Source organism: Sapajus apella, unplaced genomic scaffold, assembly GCF_009761245.1.
Source record: "Sapajus apella isolate SASKATOON/1434 unplaced genomic scaffold, GSC_monkey_1.0 scaffold3, whole genome shotgun sequence".
Classification (NCBI taxonomy): Eukaryota; Metazoa; Chordata; class Mammalia; order Primates; family Cebidae; genus Sapajus; species Sapajus apella.
In genome coordinates, this window is record NW_022436943.1 from 67214524 (window position 1) to 67239687 (window position 25164).

Consider the following 25164-nt stretch of genomic DNA (forward strand, 5'->3'; position numbering starts at 1 on the left):
ACACACACACACACACACACACACACACACACACACACACACACACACACACACACACTAGCTGGGCATGGTGGTGTAAGCCTGTAATCCCAGCTCCCTTGGAGGCTGAGGCAGAGAATCGCTTGAACCTGGGAGGCAGAGGTTGCATTGAGCCGCAATCACGCAACTGCAGTCCAGAGTGTGTGACAGAGCAAGGCTCTATCTCAATGAAAAAAAAAAAAAACAAAACAAAAGAAATTAAAGAAAACAATGCCATTCACAACAGCATTAAAAAGAATAAAATATTAAGGAATAAATCTAGCCAAGAGGCAAAAGCCTCAAAAACTGAAAAACTACAGATCACTGAAAAAAGCTAAATAATACATAAATAAATGGAAATACATCTCCTGTTCATGGATTGGAAGACTTAATATTGTTAAGGTGACAATACTACTCAAAGTGATCTACAGATTGGATACCTATCAGAATCTTAATGATGCTTTTTGTACATATAGAAAAACTCTTAACTGGGCATGGTGCCACACACCTGTAGTCCCAGATACTCAGGAGGCTGAGGTGGAAGGGTGGGTCACTTGAGCCCATGAGGTCGAGGCTGCAGTGAGCTGAGTTTGTGCCATGGCACTCTAGCCTGGGCAACAGAGTGAGATCCTGCTTCAAAGAAAAAGAAAAAGAAAAAAAGAAAGACCTATACCAAACTTCATATGGAATGGCAAGTGACCCCAAACAGCCGAAACAATCTTGAAAAAGAACAAAGTTGGAGAACTCACACTTCCTGACTTCAAAACTTAATACAAAGCTATAATTAAAAAAAAACAAAAACAAAAACAAAAACAAAAAAAAAAAAAAACACGTGATTCCGGCATGATAGGCAATAAAACGTAACACAATAGAGAGTCCAGAAATAACCCCTTGTGTATATCATCGATTTTCAGCAAGGATGCCTAAACCCTTTGTCACGTTTGTGTCCCACCAAAATTTGTATGTTGAAGCCCCAACCCCCAATGTGACTATATTTGGAGAGTGGCTATGAGAAGGTGATATAGGTTAAATGAGACCATAAGGGTGGGGCCCTAATGCAATAAGGCTGGTGCCCCTAAAAGAGGAAGAGATACCAGAGATCTGTCTCTCCCTACCATTAAGAACACAGCAAGAAAAAAAAAGAAAAAAAAATTAAAAAAAAAAAAAAGAAGAAGAAGAAGAAGAACACCACAGCAAGAAGGTGGCCATCTGCAAGCCAGGAAGAGAACTCTCACTGGGAACTGAATAGGCTGGCACCTTACCTTAGACTTCCTAGCCTCCAGAACTGAGAAATAAATTTCTGTTGCTTATGCCAAGCCACCCAGTCTGTAGTATTTTGTTATAACAGCCCAAGCTGACTAATACATCATTCAATTGGAAAAGGAAAGTCCATTCAATAGAAACTGGCTGGGCACAGTAGCTCACGCCTGTAATCCCAGCACTGTGGGAGGCTGAGGTGGGCAGATCACTTGAGCCCAGGAGTTTAAAACCACCCTGGGAAACATGACAAAACCCTGTCCCTACTAAAAATACAACAACAGCAAAAAATACCCAGGTATGTTGGCATGCACCTGTGGTCCTAGCTACTCAGGAGGCTGCGGTGGGAGGATCGCTTGAGCCCGGAAGGTGGAGGTTGCAGTGAGGCGAGATCATGCCACTGCACTCCAGCTGAGGTGACAGAGTGACACCCTGTCTCAAAAAGAAAAAAAATATATTGCTGGTTGGCCGGGTGCAGTGGCTCACACCTGTAATCTCAGCACTTTGGGAGGCCAAGGGAGGCAGATGACTTAAAGTCAGGAGTTCGAGAGCAGTCTGGCCAATGTGGTGAAGCCCCATCTTTACTAAAAATACAAAAATTAACCGGGCATGGTCAGGTGCGGTGGCTGACGCCTGTAATCCCAGCACTTTGGGAGGCCGAGGCGGGTGGATCATGAGGTCAAGAGATTGAGACCAGTCTGGCCAACATGGCGAAACCCTGCCTCTACTGAAAATACAAAAATTAGCTAGGTGTGGTGGTCCACACCTATAATCCCAGTTACTTGGGGGGCTGAGATAGGAGAATCACTTGAACCCAGGAGGCAGAGGTTGTAGTGAGCTGAGATAGCATCACGGCACTCCAGCCTAGGCAACTGCCTCAAAACCAAACCAAACACGGCCAGGTGCAGAGGCTCATGCCTGTAATTCCAGTACTTTCGGAGGCTGAGGCAGGTGGATCACCTGAGGTCAGAAGTTCGAGACCAGCCTGACCAAATGGTGAAACCCCATCTCTATTAAAAATACAAAAATTAGCTTGGCCTGGTGGTGGGCGCCTGTAATACCAGCTACTTGGGAGGCTGAGACAGGAGAACCCAAGAAGTGGAGGTTGCAGTGAGCTGAGATAATGGCATTGCAGTCCAGCCTGGGTGATGAGAATGAAACTTCATCTCAAACACCAAATCAAAACAAATAAACAAACAAAAACTGTAAAACTCTTTGAAGAAAATATAATGGAAAAACTTCATGACTTTGGACTTGGCAATGACTTTTTGCATATGACACCCAAAGCAAAAGCAACAAAGGAAAAAAAATAAATGAATTAAACTTTATCAAAATAAAAACTTTTGGCTGGGCACGGTGGCTCAAGCCTGTAATCCCAGCACTGTGGGAGGCCGAGGCAGGTGGATCACGAGGTCAAGAGATCGAGACCATCCTGGTCAACATGGTGAAACCCCGTCTCTACTAAAAATACAAAAAATTAGCTGGGCATGGTGGCGTGTGCCTGTAATCCCAGCGACTCAGGAGGCTGGGGCAGGAGAATTGCCTGAACCCGGGAGGCGGAGGTTGCGGTGAGCCGAGATCGCGCCATTGCACTCCAGCCTGGGTAACAAGAGCGAAACTCCGTCTCAAAAAAATAAATAAATAAATAAATAAAATAAAATAAAAACTTTTGTGCACCAAAGGAAACTATCAAGAGAGAGAAAAGGCAACCCACAGAATGAAAGGAAATATTTGCAAATCTTATATCTAATAAGGAATTAATATCTAAAATCATAAAGAACCCCTAAAACTCAACAAAACCAAACAGCCAAATTCAAAAATAGGCAAACTTGAGGCCGGGCGCGGTGGCTCACGCCTGTAATCCCAGCACTTTGGGAGGCCGAGGCGGGTGGATCACGAGGTCAAGAGATCGAGACCATCCTGGTCAATATGGTGAAACCCCGTCTCTACTAAAAATACAAAAAAATTAGCTGGGCATGGTGGCGCGTGCCTGTAATCCCAGCTACTCAGGAGGCTGAGGCAGGAGAATTGCCTGAACCCAGGAGGCGGAGGTTGCGGTGAGCCAAGATCGCGCCATTGCACTCCAGCCTGGGTAACAAGCGCGAAACTCCGTCCCCTCAAAAAAAAAAAAAAAAAAAAAAAAAAGGCAAATTTGAATAGAGATTTCTGCAAAGAAAATATACAAATGGTTAAGCAACTGAAAAGACACTCAACATTAGCAAGATGCGAATCCAAACCACAAAGAGATAATACTTCACACCCTTTAATATGTCTATTATCCAAAAGGCAGAAGATAACAAATTGGCAAGGATGTAGAAAAACTGGAACCTTTGTGCTTTGCTGGTGGAAAGGTAAAACAGCACTGCCACTGTGGAAAATAGTTTGACCATTTCTCAATAAGTTAAATAATTACCATACTTTTTATTTTTTGAGACGGAGTCTCACTCTTGTCACCCAGGCTGGAGTGCAATGGTGTGATCTCGGCTCACTGCAACCTCCACCTCCCAGGTTCAAGCAATTCTCTTGCCTCAGCCTCCTGAGTAGCTGGGATTACAGGCACGTGCCACCGCACCCAGCTAATTTTTGTATCTTTAGTAGAGACGGGGTTTCAATATCTTGGCCAGGCTGGTCTTGAACTCCTGACCTCGTGATCCACCTGCCTCAGCCTCCCAAACTGCTGGGATTACAGGCGTGAGCCACTGCGCCCAGCCTTCTTTTTTTTTTGAGATGGAATGTCACTGTCACCCAGGCTGGAGTGCAGCAGTGCAATCTTGGTTCACTGCAACCTCCACCTCCCAGGTTCAAGCTGTTCTGCTGCCTCAGCCTCCTGATTAGCTGGGATTACAGGCATGCACCACCATACCTGTCTAATTTTCCTATTTTTGGTAGAGATAGATTTTACCACGTTGGCCAGGCTGTTCTCGAACTCCTGGCCTCAAATGATTCACCCATCTCAACCTCCCAAAGTGCTACCACGCCCGGCCAAAACACTAAATTACCATATGATTCAGCCATTTCACTCCTAGGTATATAGCTAAATGTACTTAAAAGTGAGGAGCATCCTTCCCAAGGGGCTGGGCAGGTGCGGAGAGGAGTGGAGAGGGGCGGAGCGGTGCTGTCCCAGAAAGGGAGTGTCCTGCTCTGAGTTAGCTGCCCCTGTCCCAGGAAGGCGCTGCAGGAGGTCTGATCGCTCCATGGATGGCATGGCGACTCCCATGGCAACCCCCATGAACCAGACTTCACCTGTGGAGGAGCTTCTGGAATTAGAAACCTGAAATGGCTGTTTAAGATCACGGAACGAGGAAGAAATGATCAACCCCTTTTCGGCCTCAGCCCACCTCCACCCAGGTGAATAAACAGCCATGTTGCTCACACACTCACTCACACAGTAGAGATTCAAAAAACATATTTTTACACCAATGTTCATATCAGCATTACTCACAATAGGCAAAATGTAGGAACACCCAAATGTCCAACAACAAATAAATGGATAAACAAAATGTACCACATACACTCAATGGAATATTACTTGGTTGTAAAAAGTAATGGAGGCCAGGCACAGTGGCTCACGCCTGCAATCTCAGCACATTGGGAAGCCAAGGTGGGTGGATCACTTGAGATCAGGAGTTTGAGACCAGCCGGAGCAATACAGTGAATTCACCTCAACTCTGCCAAAAAATACAAATATTAGGCGGGGCGCAGTAGCTCACACCTGTTAATCTCAGCACTTTGGAAGGCTGAGGCGGGTGAATCACCCGAGGTCAGGAGATTGAGACCAGCCTGGTCGACATAGTGAAACCTCGTCTCTACTAAAAATATAAAAATTAGCCAGGTGTGGTGGAGGGCATCTGTAATCCCAGCTACTCGAGAGGCTGAGGCAGGAGAATCACTTGAATACAGAAGGTGGAGGCTGCAGTGAGCCAAGACTGTGCCACTGCACTCCAGCCTGGGCAACAAGAGCAAAACTCCGTCTCCAAAAAAAAAAAAAAAAATCAGCCAGGTGCGGTGGTGTGCACCTGTGGTCCCAGGTACTGGGGAGGGTGAGGTGAAAGAATTGTTTGAACCTGGGAGGGTGAAGGTGCAGAACCAAGATCACGCCATCGCACTCCAGCCTGGGCAACAGAGTAAGACCCAGTCTCAAGAAAAAAAATAAAAATAAAAAAATAAAAAAAAAGTAATGGAGTTCTGAAACAGGATACAACATGGAAAAACCTTGAAAAGATTATGCTAAATTAACTAAGCCAGACATAGAAAGAGACACAGATTACATGATTCCACACATATTTATGCTCCTAAAATAGACAAATTCAAAGAGACAGAAAATAGAATTGCGTTTACCAGCAGCGGGGAGAAGGGGGAAATAGAGTTACTGTTTCACAGATACAGTTTCTGTTCGGAATAATAAAACAGTTCTGGAAATACATCGTGGTGATGGTTACACAACACCATGATTGTACTTAATGCCTCTGAATTGTACACTTAAAAATGGTTAAAATTGTAAATTTCACATTGTTTCACCACAATAAAAAAGGCAACTTCAACTCTATTAACATAACAAGTATAAATGATATGATTGTTTTATTTATTTATTTTTTAAGACAGTGTTTCGCTCTATCACCCAGGCTGGAGTGCAGTGACACAATCTTGACTCACTGCAACCTCTCCCTCCCAGGTTCAAGCAATTTTCCTACCTTAGCCCCCTGAGTAGCTAGGATTACAGGTGCCCGCCACCACACCCGGCTGGTTTTTGTATTTTTAGTAGAGGCAGGGTTTCACCATATTGACCAGGCTGGTCTCAAACTCCTGACCTCAAGTGATCCACCCAACTTAGCCTCCCAAAATGCTGGGATTACAGACATGAGCCACCATGCCAGGCTGGTAAGTTTTTAAATTTACAACATGTAAAAATGTTCCAATATGTGGTGTTATCTTCAGTGTGAATTTTCTGATATTGAGAAAATAGCGTGACAAGCATTACAGTATTTTTTAAATGCTCTCCAGTATGTCTGAAAGAAAACATTCTAAATCAGCAGCAATGAATATTTTTTCTAAGTGGGAGAGATTACAGGAGCTTCTTTTTTGCTTACTTTTCTCTCTCAATTTCTCTAAAATGAACATGCACTGCTTTTGATTTAAGAAAAGGGGTTTCTTTAATTAGAAATGCTCTTTTACCTGTGAAAACATTGTGTGGATAATCAATAAAGGGCAGAGTCAGGTGCTGGGGGCGCATGCAGGAAGTACTCAACTGGACTCTGCCCTCAGACACTGCTCCGATTACATGGAGAAGTCCTCCCGGAGGTGAATCCTCTGATGCTGACACATGTTGGAACTGTGCCGGAAGGCCTTCCCACACTCACTGCACTTGTAGGGTTTCTCTCCGGTGTGGATCCTCCGGTGCTGAATCAAGTAAGTACTCTGGCTGAAGGCTTTCTTGCAATCACTGCATTTGTAAGGTTTCTCTCCATGGTGCGACCTTTGGTGGTGAATGAGTCTGGAACTGTTGTGGAAGGCCTTCCCACACTCACTGCACTTGTAGGGCTTCTCTCCTGTGTGGATTCTCTGATGTTGGATGAGGTGTGTGCTCTGGCTGAAAACTTTTCCACAGTCATTACATTCATAGGGCTTCTCTCCAGTGTGGCTTCTCTGATGTTCAACAAGTTTGGTTTTTTGAATGAAAGCTTTCTCACATTCATTACATTTATAGGGTTTCTCTCCAGTATGAATTCTCTGATGTTGGATGAGGTTAGAGCTTTGTGTAAAGCCTTTGCCACATTCCTTACACTCAAATGGCTTCTCTCCAGTGTGAGTCCGACGATGTCGGATGAGGATTGAGCCATCGCTGAAGGCTTTCCCGCAGTCATTACATTTATAGGGTTTCTCTCCAGTGTGGATTCTCTGGTGATAAATAAGGGAAGAGTAGGCGCTGAAGTGTTTCCCACACTCACCACACTTGTAGGGTTTCTCCCCAGTGTGAATCCTTTGATGCTTCATGAGGTTGGGCCTCCGATTGAATGTCTTCCCACATTCATCGCACCGGTAGGGAATCTCTCCTGAGTGCATCCTTCGGTGATTGATGAACTCACAGCTCTGGCTGAAGGCTTTTCCACACTCATCACATTTGTAGGGCTTCTCTTCACTGTGAAGCCGCTGATGCTTGACAAGGTTGGCACTGTACCTGAATGTTTTCCCACAGTAACTACAATAATGCAATTTTTTCCCAGTAGGAATTTTCTGATCTTCTTTAACAACTAAGTTTGCACTGAAGATTTCCCCAGAATCACGAATTGTATTTGTTTTTTTTGACCTGTGTACACGCTTATGGTTGTTGAGATATGATCTCTGTTCAAAACTTTGCTCACATATATCACATTTGTGGGGTCTCTGGTCGGGAACAGGTCTTGACACCAACCTGAGGCTTTCCCCAGACTCTCTGCTGCTCTCCCCTTTGGTCAGGGTGATTGGCTTGGTTTGCTCCACCAGCTTTTCCAGGTTCCCCTCTGGCTTCCTGGCATGATTAGAGGCATCTACTGGCTCAGATCCCTGGGGGAAAATCCCCTTCAGTTGGCCCAGTTCTTCCTCGTCAAATGTCTCCCATGAAGTCAACTCCTTGTATTCAGTGCTGGTCCCAACAGCTGAAACAAAAAGCAGAACATCTAAGGGTCACCTGCTCTGACTCTGCAAGGCAGGTATGAGATGTTGCTGGCCACATCTGATCATCTCCAAAGTCACAACAGCCTTGCAAAGATGACAGTCTGTAGCTCAGAGCCTTACACAGCTTACCCAGGGTCACATTCATACAGCCCTTCAAACATCTACTCCTTTTTTCCTTGATTTGACACTCACACAACAAAATTCTCCTGGGTGTCCACTCCCTAAGAAGGGAGAGTGACAAGTACCCAAGTGGGGTCCTGCCACATGGCCCCTCAGAGACTGACACCAGCAGCCACACTCAGGTCCTGGCCCCTACTTGCCAGCTGAGTCACTTGAGGCTACAGCTCACCTACCTTTCTGAGCCTTGGTTTCTCCATCTGCAACCACATGGCACTGTCATGAGAACGAAATAGAGTAACACAACAGACTGACCATGAAGCACTCAGCCCAGTGCCCAGCACAGTGAGTTCCAGGTGCAAGCAGCTCATGACTGCCACTTTCTTTTCTTTTTTTTTTGAGACGGAGTCTTGCTCTGTCTCCAGGCTGGAGTGCAGTGGCATGATCTCAGCTCACTGCAACCTCCGCCTCCCAAGTGATTCTCCTGCCTCAGCCTCCCAAGGAGCTGGGATTGCAGACGCGCGCCACCACGCAAGGCTAATTTTTTGCATTTTTAGTAGAGACGGGGTTTCACCAAGTTGGCCACCCTGGTCTTCAACTCCTGACTTCATGATCCGCCCGCCTTGGCCTCCCAAAGTGCTGGGATTACAGGCGTGAGCCACCACGCCCGGCTGACTGCCACTTTCATCACTGCTCCCTTCCCAGTCCCAAGGGGTCTATCCTTCCACCCCTTGCTTGGCTCTGCACTGCACATGAACAGGTGCTGAACACCAATACATGCCAAGATATGCAGCACATAGTGCTCACATACTGCTACAGGAGCCGATGCTGGAGCTGCTGCTTTGGAGGACGGTTTGGCAACCTCATCTAAAGCTAATCTATGGACATGCTGACCCAGCGACTCTGCTCCCAGGTACACATCCACCAGAAATGTATTCTGGGCACCAGAGAGATGCATGCACAGGAATGGCCACAGCATTTCCTCTACAATCCCAAACTGGGGACAACTGAATGTCCTCCACAAGTAGAAGGGAACATAAATTGTGGTATGTTCATATAACAGAACAATGGCAACCAAAGAGACCACACTGCTGCTCCATGAAACATAATGTTCAGCAAAAGATGCCCTGTGAAAGTCAAGACAGAAAAATTTGAAGGGTGAAGAGGCCTCTTGCAACAGGAGACAGAAAGAAGGCCCCTGTGGGGAGCAGTGGGAAATGACAGGAAAACCAGGAAGCTCCTGGGGAGCTGAAAACATTCTGTATTTTAATCTGAAAGATGATTTTTTTCGTAAAAATTCACTGAGTTAGTTTGTCCTATTTCTATAGATATTTACATCCAAATAAGCAAATTTACAAAATAAGAAGTCCTTTAAGCCAGCAGTTCCTTCCTAGGACATCATCAGACACATGCAAAAAGGTGACCATCAGAGCTATCCAGAGTAAAATTAGACAACAATTTTCTGACCAGCACTTCCACTGAAGACGCAATAGAGACTCATGTGCACAGAAATGGAAACACATTCTGTGTACATTTCTGCATAGCAGAACGCACTGTCATTCCTATTAAGAAGCAGTGTCAGCTGGGCGTGGTGGCTCACGCCTGTAATCCCAGCACTTTGGGAGGCCAAGGTGGAAGGATTGCTTGAGCCCAGGAGTTTGAGACCAGCCTGGGCAATACAGTGAAACCTCATCTGTATTAAAAATACAAAAATTAGCTGGGCGTGGTGGAGAATGCCTGCAGTCCCAGCTACTTGGGAGGCTGAGGCAGGAGAATTGTTTGAACCCAGAACATGGAGGTTGCAGCGAGCTGAGATTGCGCCACTGCAATCCAGCCTGAGCAACACTGCAAGACTCCATCTCCAAAAAATAAAGCAACAGTGTCTGGACAAGGTGCAGTTGCTCACACCTGTAATCCCAGAATTTTGGAAGGCCAAGGCGAGAGAATTGCTTGAGCCCAGGAGTTCAAGACCAGCTTGCGCAACATAGTGAAACCTTGGGTCTGCAAAAAATAAAAAAATTAGCCGGGTGTGGTGACACATCCCTGTGGTCCCATCTACTTGGGAGGCTGAGGTGGGAGGATCACTTGAGTGCAAAAGGTCAAGGCTGCAGTGAACCATGATCACTCCCCTGCAAGCCAGCCTGGGTGACAGAAGGCAACCCTGTCTCAAAAAAACAAAACCAAAAAAAAGCAGTGTCCTTACATAACAGTGGAAAGGCCAGTGCTAGAAAAGGAATAACAGAAATATACTAGAACACAACTCTGTCTGGGTAGTGAGATTCAGGGTGATGTGTATTCGCTCCCTTTTCCGTAGTGTATTAATTTAGAAGAGAGGGGAATGAAGTGATAGTCTCTATCACTAGGCTCTCATTGTCTTGCACAAGTTCTGGAGGGAAAGGTTCTGTGGGATTCCGCAGACCCTAACCTCCCCTTATAGCACTCCTGGTCTGCACCTACTCACTCCTCTCTACCCGGGACCTGCCTGGAATGCCCATTCCTATTTTCAACAGAAATTCTGCCCTGGCCACACCTTCCTAGAAGATTCTGCTCAAGAATCTCCCCAACAAGGTACCCAGACTGAGAGGTGACCTGGGGTTCAGCAGAAGCCACTGTCAGGCCTCCTGTGCTAGCCCCAATGCATCTTCCCCACAAACTCCTGAGTCATTAACCAGACACCCTGGACCCCAACAAATGCTCGTTCAGCAACTTGAGTTGGGGAGCAGATCCCCTCACGCACCTGGGCTGTTGACTCTCAGGTACTCTCTCCCAGAAGTGCCCTGCACATCCAGGACCCAGGGCTCATCCCCTCGCTCCAACTGTGAGATCACTCCAGGCTTGGGGCCTGCAGGTCCTACTCCTGGGAAGGAGACAGGGCCTGGGGTTGGTACCAAGGACACTGGGCAGCACCTAGTGCTGTCTCACCCTGGGGCTTCAGGGGAAGGGAGGCACAGGTAGAGGGGTGATGGAAGCCTGGACACCCTCTGGAGGGCACCGAGATTGGGCTGGGGCAGTCCTGAAGACAAAGGTCTGAGCAGAGGGGAACAAGAGCTCAGGGGTTCCCTCTACTAGGAAGTGTGCAACTCTGATGCCCCAGTCTCCCCACCCCACCAGGGAGGGGTCTGCCTGGGACCTGGAGCGAGAGGGAAGGGAAGAGCTGACTCAGGAAGGTCCCAGCACCATGTCTCCCCTCATCTTCTCAGATCAGATGCCTGCCTGGGATAAAGGTCATTACGTACCTCTGCACCCAGGGGGTGAGGCCCACAGCCCAGCCTCCTTAGCCCCCAGGGCTGTTCCCAGAGCCAAGTCCTGGTGAGGGCCTTACCCAGTGAGACTAAGTTCCCGTAGGTCTCCAGCATCACATCCCTGTAGAGGCCCCTTTGAGCAGGGCCCAGGCGGCCCCATTCCTCCCGGGAGAGGAGCACAGCCACGTCCTCGAAGGTCACCTCAGTCTGGAATGACAGGGACTGCTGCAGCCCAGGTGTGGTCCAGAGTGGGCTGGTAGGGGAAGTGGGGGAGCAAAAGCATGCTAAAGGCAGCAGCTCAGTGGGTAGCCTGACCCATCTGCCACTAAGCCAGCTAATACAACCCAAGAGGTGGCTGCATGGGGTCCCCAGGGCCACCCCTACCATCCTGTCAGCACCCCAAACCAGAGATACCTGACAGTGTTTGTCAGGAAAGCCCTGGGTAAAGACTTCACAACTCCCAGGAGTACAGATACTCACCTGGGGTGGGGCAGACAGGAACAAGGCTGCCATTGCCTGAGTCTTGGGCTTTCCAGGGCAGTGGGCAAGACCTGGGCACTCAGGTGCTGAGAGAAGAGAACAGAACAAGTGGCGGCCCAGTCTGGCCACTTCTTCCACAGGTCAAGTGACTTGGTGCTGCCATAAACAGCCCTGCCTGCCTCACTGGCTCACCCCCTGCCCATCCCAGTGGGGGTACTGCTGGACACTCAGGCACAGACTTTGCTCTTTGCCTGGGGCTGCCCTCTCCAGCCCTACTTTTTTTTTTTTTTTGAGACAGGGTTTCTCTTAGTTGCCTGGGCTGGAGGACAGTGGCGTGATCTCAGCTCAGTGGCGTGATCACTGCAGCCTTGATCTCCCGAATTCAAGTAATTCTCTCACCTCAGCCTCCTAAGTAGCTAGGACTAAGGCTCATACCACCACAACCAGTTAATTTTTGTATTTTTTTATACAGATGGGTTTCACTATTTTGCCCAGGTTGGTCTTGAACTCTTGAGTTCAAACAATCCTCTTGCCTTGGCCTCCCAAAGTGCTGGAATTACAGGTGTGCACCAAAGTGCCCAGCCTCCAGCCTCACCTGTATTGCCTGCTGCCCTTGGGCTGTCTATCCCCCTCCTCCTCTCTGGCATGCTAAGCAGTGTCATTCAGGAGGAGAATGACAATACTCATTCACCTTACCTGGAAGAATGAAGACAAAATGTTAAGGGCTAAGGAAGAAAAGAAAATTAAAAACAACAGAAGGGGCCAGCCTTGGTGGCTCACACCTGCAATCCTAGCACTTTGGGAGGCTGAGGTGGGAGGACGGCTTGAGCCCAGGAATTTGAGATAAGCCTGGGCAACATAGGGAGACCTCAATGTTATGAAAAAAAAATTAGTTGGCTGTGATGGCACACACTTGTAGTCCCAGTTACTTGGGAGGCTGAGATGGGAGAATCACTTGGCCCAGGAAGTAGAGACTGCAGTGAGCTATGATTGCACCACTGCACTCCACCCTGGATGACAGAGCGAGACTCCATCCCAAAAAAAAAAAAAAAGAGAGAGAGCAGGGCACCAAGATGTGCAGCAAGTACTTCCCATGCCTGGAATATGGTGGCCCTAAGAGCTGGGAGCAAGCCCAGGACAGCCCAGCACTCCTGTGCCAGGTGTTGCCCAAGGTCTCCTGCTGCAGAAAGTAAAACCTCTACATGTCTAAGCAAAACCCTATCTCAAAATAAATAAATAAAATAAGATTGACTCACTTACCAGAAGCACAGGACTCTTGGATTAGATACACATGATGCACCTATTTGGCCTAAAATAAAATAACACAGAAAGGCTAAATATTAGTAAATATTAGATCAAACACTAGTTAAAATAAAGCTGTGGTAGCTACATATCTTCTCTGTATCTTTAAAGCTTTTCTTGAAGTATATGTATATTTAAAAAGTTCACAAATCCTGAATACACAGTTCAGTGGACCATCACAAACTGCACAAACCCACGGGACTAGCACCAGGGTCAAGAAAGAATAGGACCAGGCAGGGCACGGTGGCTCACACCTGTAATCCCAGCACTTTGGGAGGCCAAGGCGACCAGATCACTTGAGGTCAAGACTTCAAGACCTGCATGGCCAACAAGACAAAACCCTATCTCTACCAAAAATACAAAAACTAGCCAGGCGTGGTGGTGCGCACTTGTAATCCCAACTACTTGGGAGGCTGAGGCAGGAGAATCACTTGAACCCGGGAGCTGGAGGTTGCAGTAAACCAAGAGAATGTGCCACTGCACTCCAGCATGGGTGATAGAGCAAGACTCCATCTCAAAAAAAAAAAAAAAAAAAAAAGGAAAAAAGAAAGAGCAGGACCTAGTCCTGATCGTCCTCCTGTCCCTGCAGTCACAGCTTCCAAACCCAACCTCTGAAAAGGTAAACCTCTATCCTGACTTTCTACACCACAGATCAGTTATGATGTTGGCTTCTTCCCAGTAATGTGGTGTTTGTGAACTTAATATATCTTGGTGCATCTGGTTCAACTATATTCACACCAATCAAAACAGAACTGAAGCCGGGCATGGTGACTCACACCTGTAATCCCAGCACTTTGGTAGGCCGAGGTGGGTGGATCACTTGAAGCCAGGAGTTCAAGACCACTCTGGCCAACATGGCCAGTCTCTATATGGCCTGTTTCTACTAAAAATACAAAACAATAGGCTGGGCGAGGTGGCTCACGCCTGTAATCCCAGCACTTTGGGAGGCAGAGGTTGCAGTGAGCCCAAATCATGCCACTGCACTACAGCCTGAGCAACAGAGTGAGACTGCATCTCAAAAAAACAAACAAGCGAACAAACAAACAAACAAATTAGCCAGGCATAGTGGTGCATGCCTGTAGTCCCAGCTACTCGGGAGGCTGAGGCAGGAGAATCGCTTGAAACTGGCAGGCGGAGGCTGCAGTGAGCCAAGACGGCACCACTGTACTCCAGCCTGGTGAGAGCGAGACTCCATCTCAAAACAAACAAAACAGAAAACAAAAACAGCACTGAAAGCAAAATTTACTAATCGGAATTAAAAAACTACTGTATATTACTAAAAGTCCACCAAAAAGCTGTAATAATTATAAACAGGTATAGATCTACCAAGGAAGAACTGGTAAATCCTCCTCTAGAATGAGATTTTTAAACACACTCCCCTCAGAAACAAGTGGGTCAAGTAGAGAATCTCACGCTTAAAACATAGAGAACACACGTTATTTTCAACATACTGAACATCACCAAAAACAAAAAGCAAGAGAGATAATTTCAACAAATCCCAAAGGAATATATCATTTGGCAAAACAATTTCTACCCATATTGTTGTTATATTAGAAATATAAGAAGGCCGGGCACGGTGGCTCAAGCCTGTAATCCCAGCACTTTGGGAGGCCGAGGCGGGTGGATCATGAGGTCAAGAGATCGAGACCATCCTGGTCAACATGGTGGAACCCCGTCTCTACTAAAACCACAAAAAATTAGCTGGGCATGGTGGCGCGTGCCTGTAGTCCCAGCTACTCAGGAGGCTGAGGCAGGAGAATTGCCTGAACCCAGGAGGCGGAGGTTGCGGTGAGCCGAGATTGCGCCATTGCACTCCAGCCTGGGTAACAAGAGCAAAACTCCGTCTCAAAAAAAAAAAAAAAAAAAAGAAATATAAGATGAAAAGTTACCCTCTCTCCAAAAAAATATAGAAATGGAAATTAAAGTAGAAATAGAACCAAGCCTACCTAAAGAAAATTGTGTATCCTTAATATACTCATTTTTAACAGGAAAGACTGAAATAAATAATCTAAGTATTCAACAGGAAATCAGACACAGGCTGAGGCTCAATCCCAGCACTTTGGGAGAACCAGGTGGGCGGATCACTTGAGGTCAGGAGTTCGAGACCATACTGGCCAACATGGTGAAACCCTGTCTCTCCTACAAATACAAAAATTAGCCAGGCATGGTGGCGGGTGCCCGTAATCTCAGCTACTTGGGAGGTTGGGGCAGGAGAATTGCTTGAACCCAGGAGGCAGAGACTGCAGTGAGCTGAGATTGTGCCACTGCACTCCAGCCTGAGGAACAAGAGCAAGACTCCATCTCAATAATAATAATAATAATAAAATAATAGTGGGAGACTTTAACACCCCATTGTCAATATTGGACAGGTCAACGAGACAGAAAATTAACAGGGACCTGGACCAAGCAAACCTAATAGACATTTACAGAACTCTCCACCCCAAATCCACAGAATATACATTTTTCTCAGCACCACATCACACCTACTTTAAAAGGGACCACATAATTGGAAGTAAATCACTCCTCAGCAAATGCAAAAAACAGAAATCATAACAAACAGTCTCTCAGACCACAGTGCAATCAAGTTAGAACTCAGAATTCAGAAACTAACTCAGAACCGCACAGCTTCATGTAAACTGAACAACGGGCTCTTGAATGTTGACTGCATAAACAATAAATGAAGGCAGAAATAAAGATGTTCTTCGAAATCAATGAGAACAAAGACACAACATACCAGAATTTAAAGCAGTGTCTAGAGGAAAATATATAGCAATAAATGCCCACATGAGAAGCAAGGAAAGATCTAAAATCGACACCCTATCATCAAAATTGAAAGAGCTAAAGGACCAAGATCAAAAAAACTCAAAGCCTAGCAGAAGACAAGAAATAACTAAGATCAGAGCAGAACTGAAGGAATAGAGACACAAAAAACCCTTCAAAAAACCCAATAAATCCAGGAGCTGGTTTGTCGAAAAGATCAACAAAATAGACAGACCACTAGCCAGATTAATAAAAAAGAAAAGAGAGAATAATCAAATAGATGTAATAAAAAACGATAAAGGGGATATCACCACAGATTCCAAAGAAATGCACACCATCATCAGAGATTATTACAAACAACTCTATGCACATAAACCAGTAAACTTGGAAGAAATGGATAAATTCCTGGACACTTGCATCCTGCCAAGCCTAAACCAGGAAGAAGTCGAAACCCTGAATAGACCAATAACAAGGGCAGAAGTTGAGGCAGCAATTAAGAGCCTACCACCCAAAAAAAGCCCAGGTCCAGATGGGTTCACAACCAAATTCTACCAGACATACAGAGAGGAGCTGGTACCATTCCTTCTGAAACTATTCCAAACAATCCAAAAAGAGGGAATCCTTCCCAAATCATTTTATGAGACCAACATCATCCTGATACCAAAACCCGGCAGAGACTCAACAAGAAAAGAAAACTTCAGGCCAATATCCATGATGAACATAGATGCAAAAATCTTCAATAAAATACTGGCAAACCGACTGCAACAGCACATCAAAAAGCTTTTCCACCATGATCAAGTAGGCTTCATCCCGGGGATGCAAGGCTGGTTCAACATACGCAAGTCTATAAATGTAATTCACCACATAAACAGAACCAAAGACAAATATCACATGATTATCTCAATTGATGCAGAGAAGACCTTTGAAAAAATTCAACAGCCCTTTATGCTAAAAACCGTCAATAAACTAGGTTTTGATGGAACGTATATCAAAATAATGAAAGCCATTTACAACAAACCAACAGCCAATATCATACTGAATGGGCAAAAACTGGAAGCATTCCCTCTGAAATATGGCACTAGACAAGGATGCCCTCTCTCACCACTCCTATTCAATATAGTATTGGGAGTTCTAGCCAGAGCAATCAGGCAAGAAAAAGAAATAAAGGGTATTCAAATAGGAAAGGAGGAAGCCAAATTGTCTCTATTTGCAGACGACATGATTGTATATCTAGAAGACCCCATCATCTCAGCCCAAAATCTCCTGAAACTGATAAGCAATTTCAGCAAAATCTCAGGATACAAAATCAATGTGCAAAAATCACAAGCATTCCTATACACCAATAACAGACTTCTAGAGAGCCAAATCAAGAACGAACAGCCATTCACAATTGCTACAAAGGGAATAAAATACCTAGGAATACAACTAACAAGGAACGTAAAGGACCTCTTCAAGGAGAACTACAAACCACTGCTCAATGAAATGAGAGAGGACACAAACAGATGGAGAAACATTCCATGTTCATGGTTAGGAAGAATCAATATTGTGAAAATGGCCATACTGCCCAAAGTAATTTACAGATTCAATGCTATCCCCATCAAGCTACCAATGACCTTCTTCACAGGACTGGAAAAAACCACCTTAAACTTCATATGGAACCAAAAGAGAGCCCACATAGCCAAGACAAATCCAAGCAAAAAGAACCAAACTGGAGACATCACACTACCGGACTTCAAACTATACTAAAAGGCCACAGTAATCAAAACAGCATGGTATTGGTACCAAAACAGAGATACAGACCAATGGAACAGAACAGAGGCCTTGGAGGCAACACCACACATCTACAACCATCTGATCTTTGACAAAGCTGACAAAAACAAGCAATGGGGAAAGGATTCTCTGCTTAATAAATGGTGTTGGGAAAACTGGTTAGCCATGTGCAGAAAGCAGAAACTGGACCCCTTCCTGACACCTTACACTAAAATTAACTCCAGATGGATTAAAGACTTAAACATAAGACCTAACACCATAAAAACTCCAGAAGAAAATCTAGGCAAAACCATTCAGGACATAGACATAGGCAAGGACTTCATCACCAACACCAAAAGCATTGGCAACAAAAGCCAAAATAGACAAATGGGACCTAATCAAACTCCACAGCTTCTGCACAGCAAAAGAAACAGTCATTAGAGTGAATCGGCAACCAACAGAATGGAAAAAAAATTTTGCAATCTACCCATCTGACAAAGGGCTAATATCCAGAATCTACAAAGAACTAAAACATAGCCGGGCGCAGTGGCTCAAGCCTGTAATCCCAGCACTTTGGGAGGCCGAGGCGGGTGGATCACGAGGTCAAGAGATCGAGACCATCCTGGTCAATATGGTGAAACCCCGTCTTTACTAAAAATACAAAAAATTAGCTGGGCATGGTGGTGCGTGCCTGTAATCCCAGCTACTCAGGAGGCTGAGGCATCAGAATTGCCTGAACCCAGGAGGCGGAGGTTGCGGTGAGCCGAGATCGCGCCATTGCACTCCATCCTGGGTAACAAAAGCGAAACTCCGTCTCAAAAAAAAAAAAAAAAAAAAAAAAAAAAAAAAAGAACTAAAACATATTTACAAGAAAAAAACAAACAAGCCCATTCAAAAGTGGGCAAAAGATATGAACAGACACTTTACAAAAGAAGACATACATGAGGCCAACAAACATATGAAAAAATGCTCATCATCACTGGTCATTAGAGAATGCAAATCAAAACTACATCAAGATACCATCTCATGCCAGTTACAATGGCAATCTTTAAAAAATCTGGAGACAACAGATGCTGGAGAGGATGTGGAGAAATAGGAACAATTTTGCACTGTTGGGAGTGTAAATTAGTTCAACCATTGTGGAAGACAGTGTGGCGATTCCTCAAGGACCTAAAAATAGACATTCCATTTGACCCAGCAATCCCATTACTGAGTATATATCCAAAGGATCACAAATCGTTCTACTACAAGGACACATGCATACAAATGTTCACTGCAGCACTGTTTACAATAGCAAAGACCTGGAACCAACCCAAAGGCCCATCGATGATAGGCTGGACAGGGAAAATGTGGCACATATACACCATGGAATACTATCCAGTCATAAAGAATGATGAGTCCGTGTCCTTTGTGGGGACATGGATGAACCTGGAAACCATCATTCTCAGAAAACTGACACAAGAACAGAAAATCAAACACCACATGTTCTCACTCATAGGTGGGTATTGAAAAATGAGAATACATGGACACAGGGAGGGGAGCATCACACACTGCGGTCTGTCGGGGGGAAATAACGGAGGGACAGCGGGGTGGTGGGGAGTTGGGGAGAGATAGCATGAGGAGAAATGCCAGATATAGGTGATGGGGAGGAAGGCAGCAAATCACACTGCCATGTGTGTACCTATGCAACATTTTGCATGTTCTTCACATGTACCCCAAAACCTAAAATGCAATAAAATAAAATGAAAGTTAAAAAAAGGCTGGGCGCGGTAGCTCACACCTGTAATCTCAGCACTTTGGGAGGCCGAGGTGGGCGGATCACCTGAGCTAGGGAGTTCGAAACCAGCCTGATCAACATGGAGAAACCCTGTCTTTACTAAAAATACAAAAAATTAGCTGGGCGCGGTGGTGCATGCCTGTAATCCCAGCTACTTGGGAAGCTAAGCCAGGAGAATCGCTTGAACCTGGGAGGTGGACGTTGCGGTAAGCTGAGATCATGCCACTGTGTGTGGGTAACCCCCCATGTAGGCACCGAGGAATGAGAGCTAAGCAGAGCCCTGGCGCAGTTAGGGCTTCAGGGATATCTCACTTTATAGTGTTACTACTCAGCTATTTCCTTCTATATTTCCTTTACATAATCATATATTAGTTTATAGAAATAGGGCTTGAAGGCTCCCTTTATATAATCCTCTATATATAATCATATAATAGTCCTAAAGAATATTTCCCTACATGTATACCTATAATTATATCTTAGTTCATAATCGGAGGAATGCCTAGAGTGGACACAGTACAGAGCATGAATTAAGGAATAAGCAGCTTATAATCTGAGAAATGCCTAGAGCAGATACAGCGCAGAGCATGAATTAAGGGAAAGACAGTTATACTAGGACAAGAATCCATGGCCCAGGCGGCAGCGTTCAGCATCGTAAAGATACCCGCTGTATGGCAGGCTTGGGGCGAGAGCCACTCCTCCTGATAAAGGAGTTGTAGGACCTTGCTCCAGTTCTTGTGAAAGGCTTGCCCGCAGAACAGCAATCCACCCTGGTGACTGTGAACTTTATCAGCTCTTGCTACTGTGCTGCTTGAAAAGCATCTCCCCATAAAATCCATTGGAAGCTGCCAGAAGGTGGCGGTAACCTTGACAGCTCTGTCACTGCTATGTGACTTAAAGCATTCTCCCATAAATCTTCTTAGAAGTAGTTTCCCGGGCTGGGCACGGTGGCTCACGCCTGTAATCCCAGCACTTTGGGAGGTCGAGGCGGGTGGATCATGAGGTCAAGAGATCGAGACAATCCTGGTCAACATGGTGAAACCCAGTCTCTACTAAAAATACAAAAAATTGGGCCAGGCGTGGTGGCTCACGCCTGTAATCCCAGCACTTTGAGAGGCCGAGGCGGGTGGATCACGAGGTCAAGAGATCGAGACCATCCTGGTCAACACAGTAAAACCCCGTCTCTACTAAAACTACAAAAAATTAGCTGGGCATGGTGGCACATGCCTGTAATCCCAGCTACTCAGGAGGCTGAGACAGGAGAATTGCCTGAACCCAGGAGGCGGAGGTTGCGGTGAGCCGAGATCGCGCCATTGCACTCCAGCCTGGGTAACAAGAGTGAAACTCTGTCTCAAAAAAAAAAACAAAAAAAAAAAAAAATCAGCTGGGCACAGTGGCGCGTGCCTGTAATCCCAGCTACTCAGGAGGCTGAAGCAGGAGAATTGCCTGAACCCAGGAGGCGAGGTTGCGGTGAGCCGAGATTGCGTCATTTCACTCCAGCCTGGGTAACAAGAGCGAAACTCCATCTCAAAACTCCATCTCAAAAAAAAAAAAAAAAGAAAGAAAGAGTTTCCCATAGATAGAAGTATCGCACACTGCACCATCTTCACTTCGCACGGCCCACCTTCAAGCCTCAGTGACCTAATACCTAATGGGGGTGGACCCCTTACTGCACACAGCCCTTGCCTTCATGGGAACCGGGCCCTTGCCTTCGTGGGAACAGGCCCCTTGCTGCACGCTGTCCACCTCCTGGCCTAGGTGACCTAATGGCAGTGGACCCTATGTTTTATTGCTCACTACCCTATCAATATCCTTAAAGATGATTTCACTCAGTGCCCTACCCCCTAACCTATACACAATAAATACTCATGCTTCTGGACATTCGGGGTCTCGCCAGCCGCTCGCCGCTTATAGGTGGCGTGGACCCCCGAGCCCAGCTGCATTTTCTTTGTACTTCTGTGTCCTGTCTTTTTATTTCTCGGATCCTGTGCCTCAGCACAGCATAAGGCTCACCCCACGACCCTGTGGGGCACTCAGCCCTACATCTGGCTCCGTACACTGTGCTTCAGCCTGGGCAACAAGAGCAAAACACCATCTCAAAAAAAAAACCTTAGCCGGGCATGGTCGCATGAACCTGTAATCCCAGCAACCTGGGAGGCTGAGGCAGGAGGATTGTTTGAATCAGGGAGGCAGAGGTTGCAGTGAGTTGAGATTGTACAACTGCACTCCAGTCTGGGTCTGGGCGACAGTGTGAGACTTTGTCTCAAAAAAAAAAAAGAAATTCAAAGAAAGAATATGAAAGAAAATAAAACACAATTTAAAGAAACAGAAAACAATCTCTACAATAATTCTGTGAAAATGCTAATAAAGTACACAAACACCTGGCAAATCCAATAAATGGAAGGAAAAAAGATGGAAAAGGGGCTGTGCACAGTGGCTCACACCTGTAATCTCAGCAGTCTGAAAGGCCAAAATGGGTGGATCTCTTGAGCCCAGGAGTTCAAGACCAGACTGTGCAATATGGCAAAACCCCATCTTTACAAAAAATACAAAAATTAGCCAGGCACATAGTTGTAGTCTCAGCTACTTGAGAGGATGAAGTGGGAGAATTGCTTGCACCCAGGAAGCAGAGGCTGTAGTGAGTCGAGATCATACCATTGCACTCCAGCTGGGGTGACAGAGCCAGAGCCAGATCCTATCTCAAAAATAACAACAACAAAAAGAAAATAGATAGAAAGGTAGAAAAGGAAATGGTACTAAGAAGCAAAAAAAGGAAGGAGTGTATATTTAGCACAACCTGAACAATCATTTTAAATAGATTTTTTTTAAAAAAAGAACAAAAGGCCAGGCATGGTTGGCTCATGCCTGTATTACCCATACTTTGGGAGGCCTAGACAGGAAGACTGCTTGAGCCCAGGAGTTTAAGCTTCACCTGGCCAATATAGTGAGACTCCATCTCTATAAAAAGATATCAAAATATAGCAGGCCTTGGTGGCACATGCCTGTAGCCCCAGCTACTTGGAAGGCTGGGGTGGGAGGATCACTTGACCCCAGGAGGCACAGAAATAGTTCTCCGAGTGTGGTCCAGGGACTCTGGGGTTCCATGCATTCAAGTCTGTGTTCACAACACTAAGAGGACACATTAGAAGCACTTGTAGTAGAGTCAGCGACAAGAGAGGAATGCTCCCTTTCCCTGCTGCTATTCAAGATCCTAGCCAACGCAGTAAGTCACAGAAAAAGAAATACAAGCTATAAGGATCAGAAGAAAAAAGACAAAATTGTCATTCTTTGAGAATGATAAAAATATTTTACACTAAATCCAAGAGTATCAATCCACTGTTGGGATGACAGTATTCAACAGCATTGCCATATACAAGGTCAATACAGAATAATTAATACCACTCCTATTTGTTAGCAATCAGCAACCAAAAACTGACCATTCACAATAGCTACAAAAACTATACAGTACATTAAAAGTCTTAAAAAAAAGGTATGTATGTAATAGACATTATAAAACTATTGAAGGGCCTTAGAAAGACCTATGGAGAAACAGACAACATTTCTAAGTAGGAGGCTCAATAATATAAAGATGTCAATTCTCCCCAAGTTAATTTATTCTGTGCAATTATAATAAACACTTCAACAGGACATGATATATGACCAAAATGACTCCAAATATCACACGAAATAGTAATGATCTAAAATCAGCCAAAGGAGGCAAGGGTGTGCCCTACTAGATATCAAGACTTAGGCTGTGGTAATGGAAAGTGAAGTTTAAGTACAAGAAGAAAGATAATGGAAGACATCTATGCATATGTTAAGATACCTGCAATATTAATGACAATGAAGAAGGACAATAAATGGTATTGACAAAACTGGTTTTCCATTGTAAAACAAAATTATTTCCCTGCCTTCTATGATACACAAATATATTTCAGGCAGGTTGAAGACCTAAATGTTAAAAAAAAAAAAAAAAGTCTCAGAGCCATGTCAGAATTCTAGAATTTAAAATTTCTAAAAAAAAAAGTTTATAAAGAAAAAGATTGTTTGATTCCATCAAAAAGGAAAAAAGGCCAGGTATGGTGGCTCATGCCTGTAATCTAAACGCTTTGGGAGGCCAAGATGGGCAGATTGCTTGAGCTTAGGTGTAGGAAACCAGTCTAGGTAACATAGTGAAACCCCAGCTCTACACAAATTAGCTAGACATGGTGGTGTGGGCCTGTATTCCCAGGAAAAATCTCAGTCGGCTAAGGTAGGAAGATCGTTTGAGAGTGGGAGACTCTTGCTGATGCACACAAGAAACACAAGAATGTTAACATGTGCCTGGGTGTAGAAGAAAAAACTTTATCGTCCATCAGCAAAGTCACAATGGTGCAAAGTAATGAACCACATCAATGTCATGGAGATAGAACACACTTATAAGGCTGAGAAAAACTGTCAGATATAGAATATCCACAATTTAAGACATACATAAATTTTAAAGAGACGAAAACAATATTAGGTATGCAGATATAAGAAAACAAGGCCAAGCACGGTGGCTCACGCCTGTAATCCCAGCACTCTGAGGCGGAGGGCGGATCACTTGAGGTCCGGAGTTTGAGACCAGCCTGGCCAAATGGTTAAACACTGTATCCACTAAAAATACAATAATTGGCCGGGTGTGGTGGTACGCGCCTGTAATCCCAGCTACTCGGGAGGTCGAGGAGAATCGCTTGAACCCGGGAGGCGGAAGGTTGCATTGAGCTGAGATCGCGCCACTGTACTCCACCCTGGGCGACAGAGGGAGACTAGGTCTCAGGAGAAAAAAAAAGAGAAAAGAAAAAAAACGAAAGGAAAAAGAGGAAAGGAAAAGAAGGAAAAAATTAGAAACAAAAATCTGGCTGCCTGGCGCGGCGAGAACACCCTTGGCGCGCCAGAAGCGAGGAGGGTGGAGTTGAGGGAAGCACCGGCAGAGGGAGGAGCACTGCAGGAGCTCGGCGGCTAAAGGAAGGGGCGGCGTCCGTAGACCGCTGGGAGGACCGAGAGACGCGCGAGCCCCGCCCCTGAAAAGTTGACAGGAGAGGGGCGTGGGAGGGAGCCGAGCTGGGAGGCCTCGGGTCGCTGGGAGGAAGGGGTCCGGAGCGCCCCGAGACGCGGAAGCCGCCCTGTGAGGCCGGGGTCCAGGCGGCCCCGCGTGGGGCTGGGAGCTGTGAGGGGCTAGAGAGCTGAAGGAGCCCCGTGAGGAGCGACCCCAGGGCTGGGGAAGGGCGGCGAGGCGCAGTCCGTGCTCGGGGCCTTGTCCGGGGGGGGGGGGGGGGGTCCCTGAAACAGGAAGTGCCACTGATGGCGGGACCGACCCCGGCCTGGAGCACCGCGAGAGACCGGGCACGGGGCAGCGCGCAGGGGAGGGTCTGCGCCCTGCGCCCCCGCCCCCGCCGGGCTCACACTCACCTCACCGCCGCCGAGCAGCTCGGCAGCCCAACCTGGCCCGTTCGGCCCTCCCGCCCCGCCAATCGGAACCGGTCCGGAAGTGACGTCAGCAGACGGTCCGGGTCTGAGGGGCCGCCCGGGCCGCTCTGGGAAGCTAGGACTCCGCGTCTCGGCTGCACGTCTTCCTGGCTCGCTGCAAGTCTCCGGGGACCGGCGAAAGGCGAAGCCATAAAGCGGAAACGCTGCCACCGGGTGGCAGTCCGAGGCCACGGCCCGGCGGCCTCAGAACTGGGGCGATGGTCAAAGTCGAAAACAGATTAGTTTTTCCTTTTTCTGAGACGTCTCTCTAATGAGGCACGAAAGGCGCTGCAAACAAGTAGGCCCTTTAGAGAAAGGAACGGGAAC

General features: G+C 46.1%; 1 protein-coding gene across 7 annotated transcripts; it reads right to left on the reverse strand.

Annotated features, from left to right (window-relative positions):
- Positions 1–5539: 5539 nt before the first annotated feature.
- Positions 5540–24869, reverse strand: ZNF34 (zinc finger protein 34). Of its 7 annotated transcripts, none has more exons than XM_032256734.1 (7): positions 24781–24869; positions 13026–13074; positions 12361–12461; positions 11766–11851; positions 11366–11492; positions 10781–10900; positions 6401–7907 (listed from the first exon to the last, which is right to left on the reverse strand). In XM_032256734.1, exons 3-7 carry the CDS (start codon positions 12425–12427, stop codon positions 6550–6552), a joined length of 1758 nt encoding a protein of 585 aa, XP_032112625.1. In that variant the 5' UTR covers positions 12428–12461; positions 13026–13074; positions 24781–24869; the 3' UTR covers positions 6401–6549. The 7 variants fall into 7 exon arrangements, with proteins under 7 accessions (XP_032112644.1, XP_032112663.1, XP_032112625.1 ...); XM_032256782.1 differs by having other exon boundaries at positions 11366–11538; XM_032256753.1 differs by lacking the exon at positions 12361–12461 and having other exon boundaries at positions 5540–7907.
- Positions 24870–25164: the final 295 nt, after the last annotated feature.

Coding starts and splice junctions, on each gene's coding strand:
- ZNF34 (XM_032256734.1), bottom strand. CDS start 12,427: ATGACACTGCTTAGCATGCCAGAGAGGAGGAGGGGGATAGACAGCCCA. Junction 11,852..12,360: donor AAGGGCAGCAGGCAATACAG/GTGAGGCTGGAG, acceptor CTCTTCTCTCAG/CACCTGAGTGCCCAGGTCTT. Junction 10,901..11,365: donor CGGGAACTTAGTCTCACTGG/GTAAGGCCCTCA, acceptor TCTCCTTCCCAG/GAGTAGGACCTGCAGGCCCC.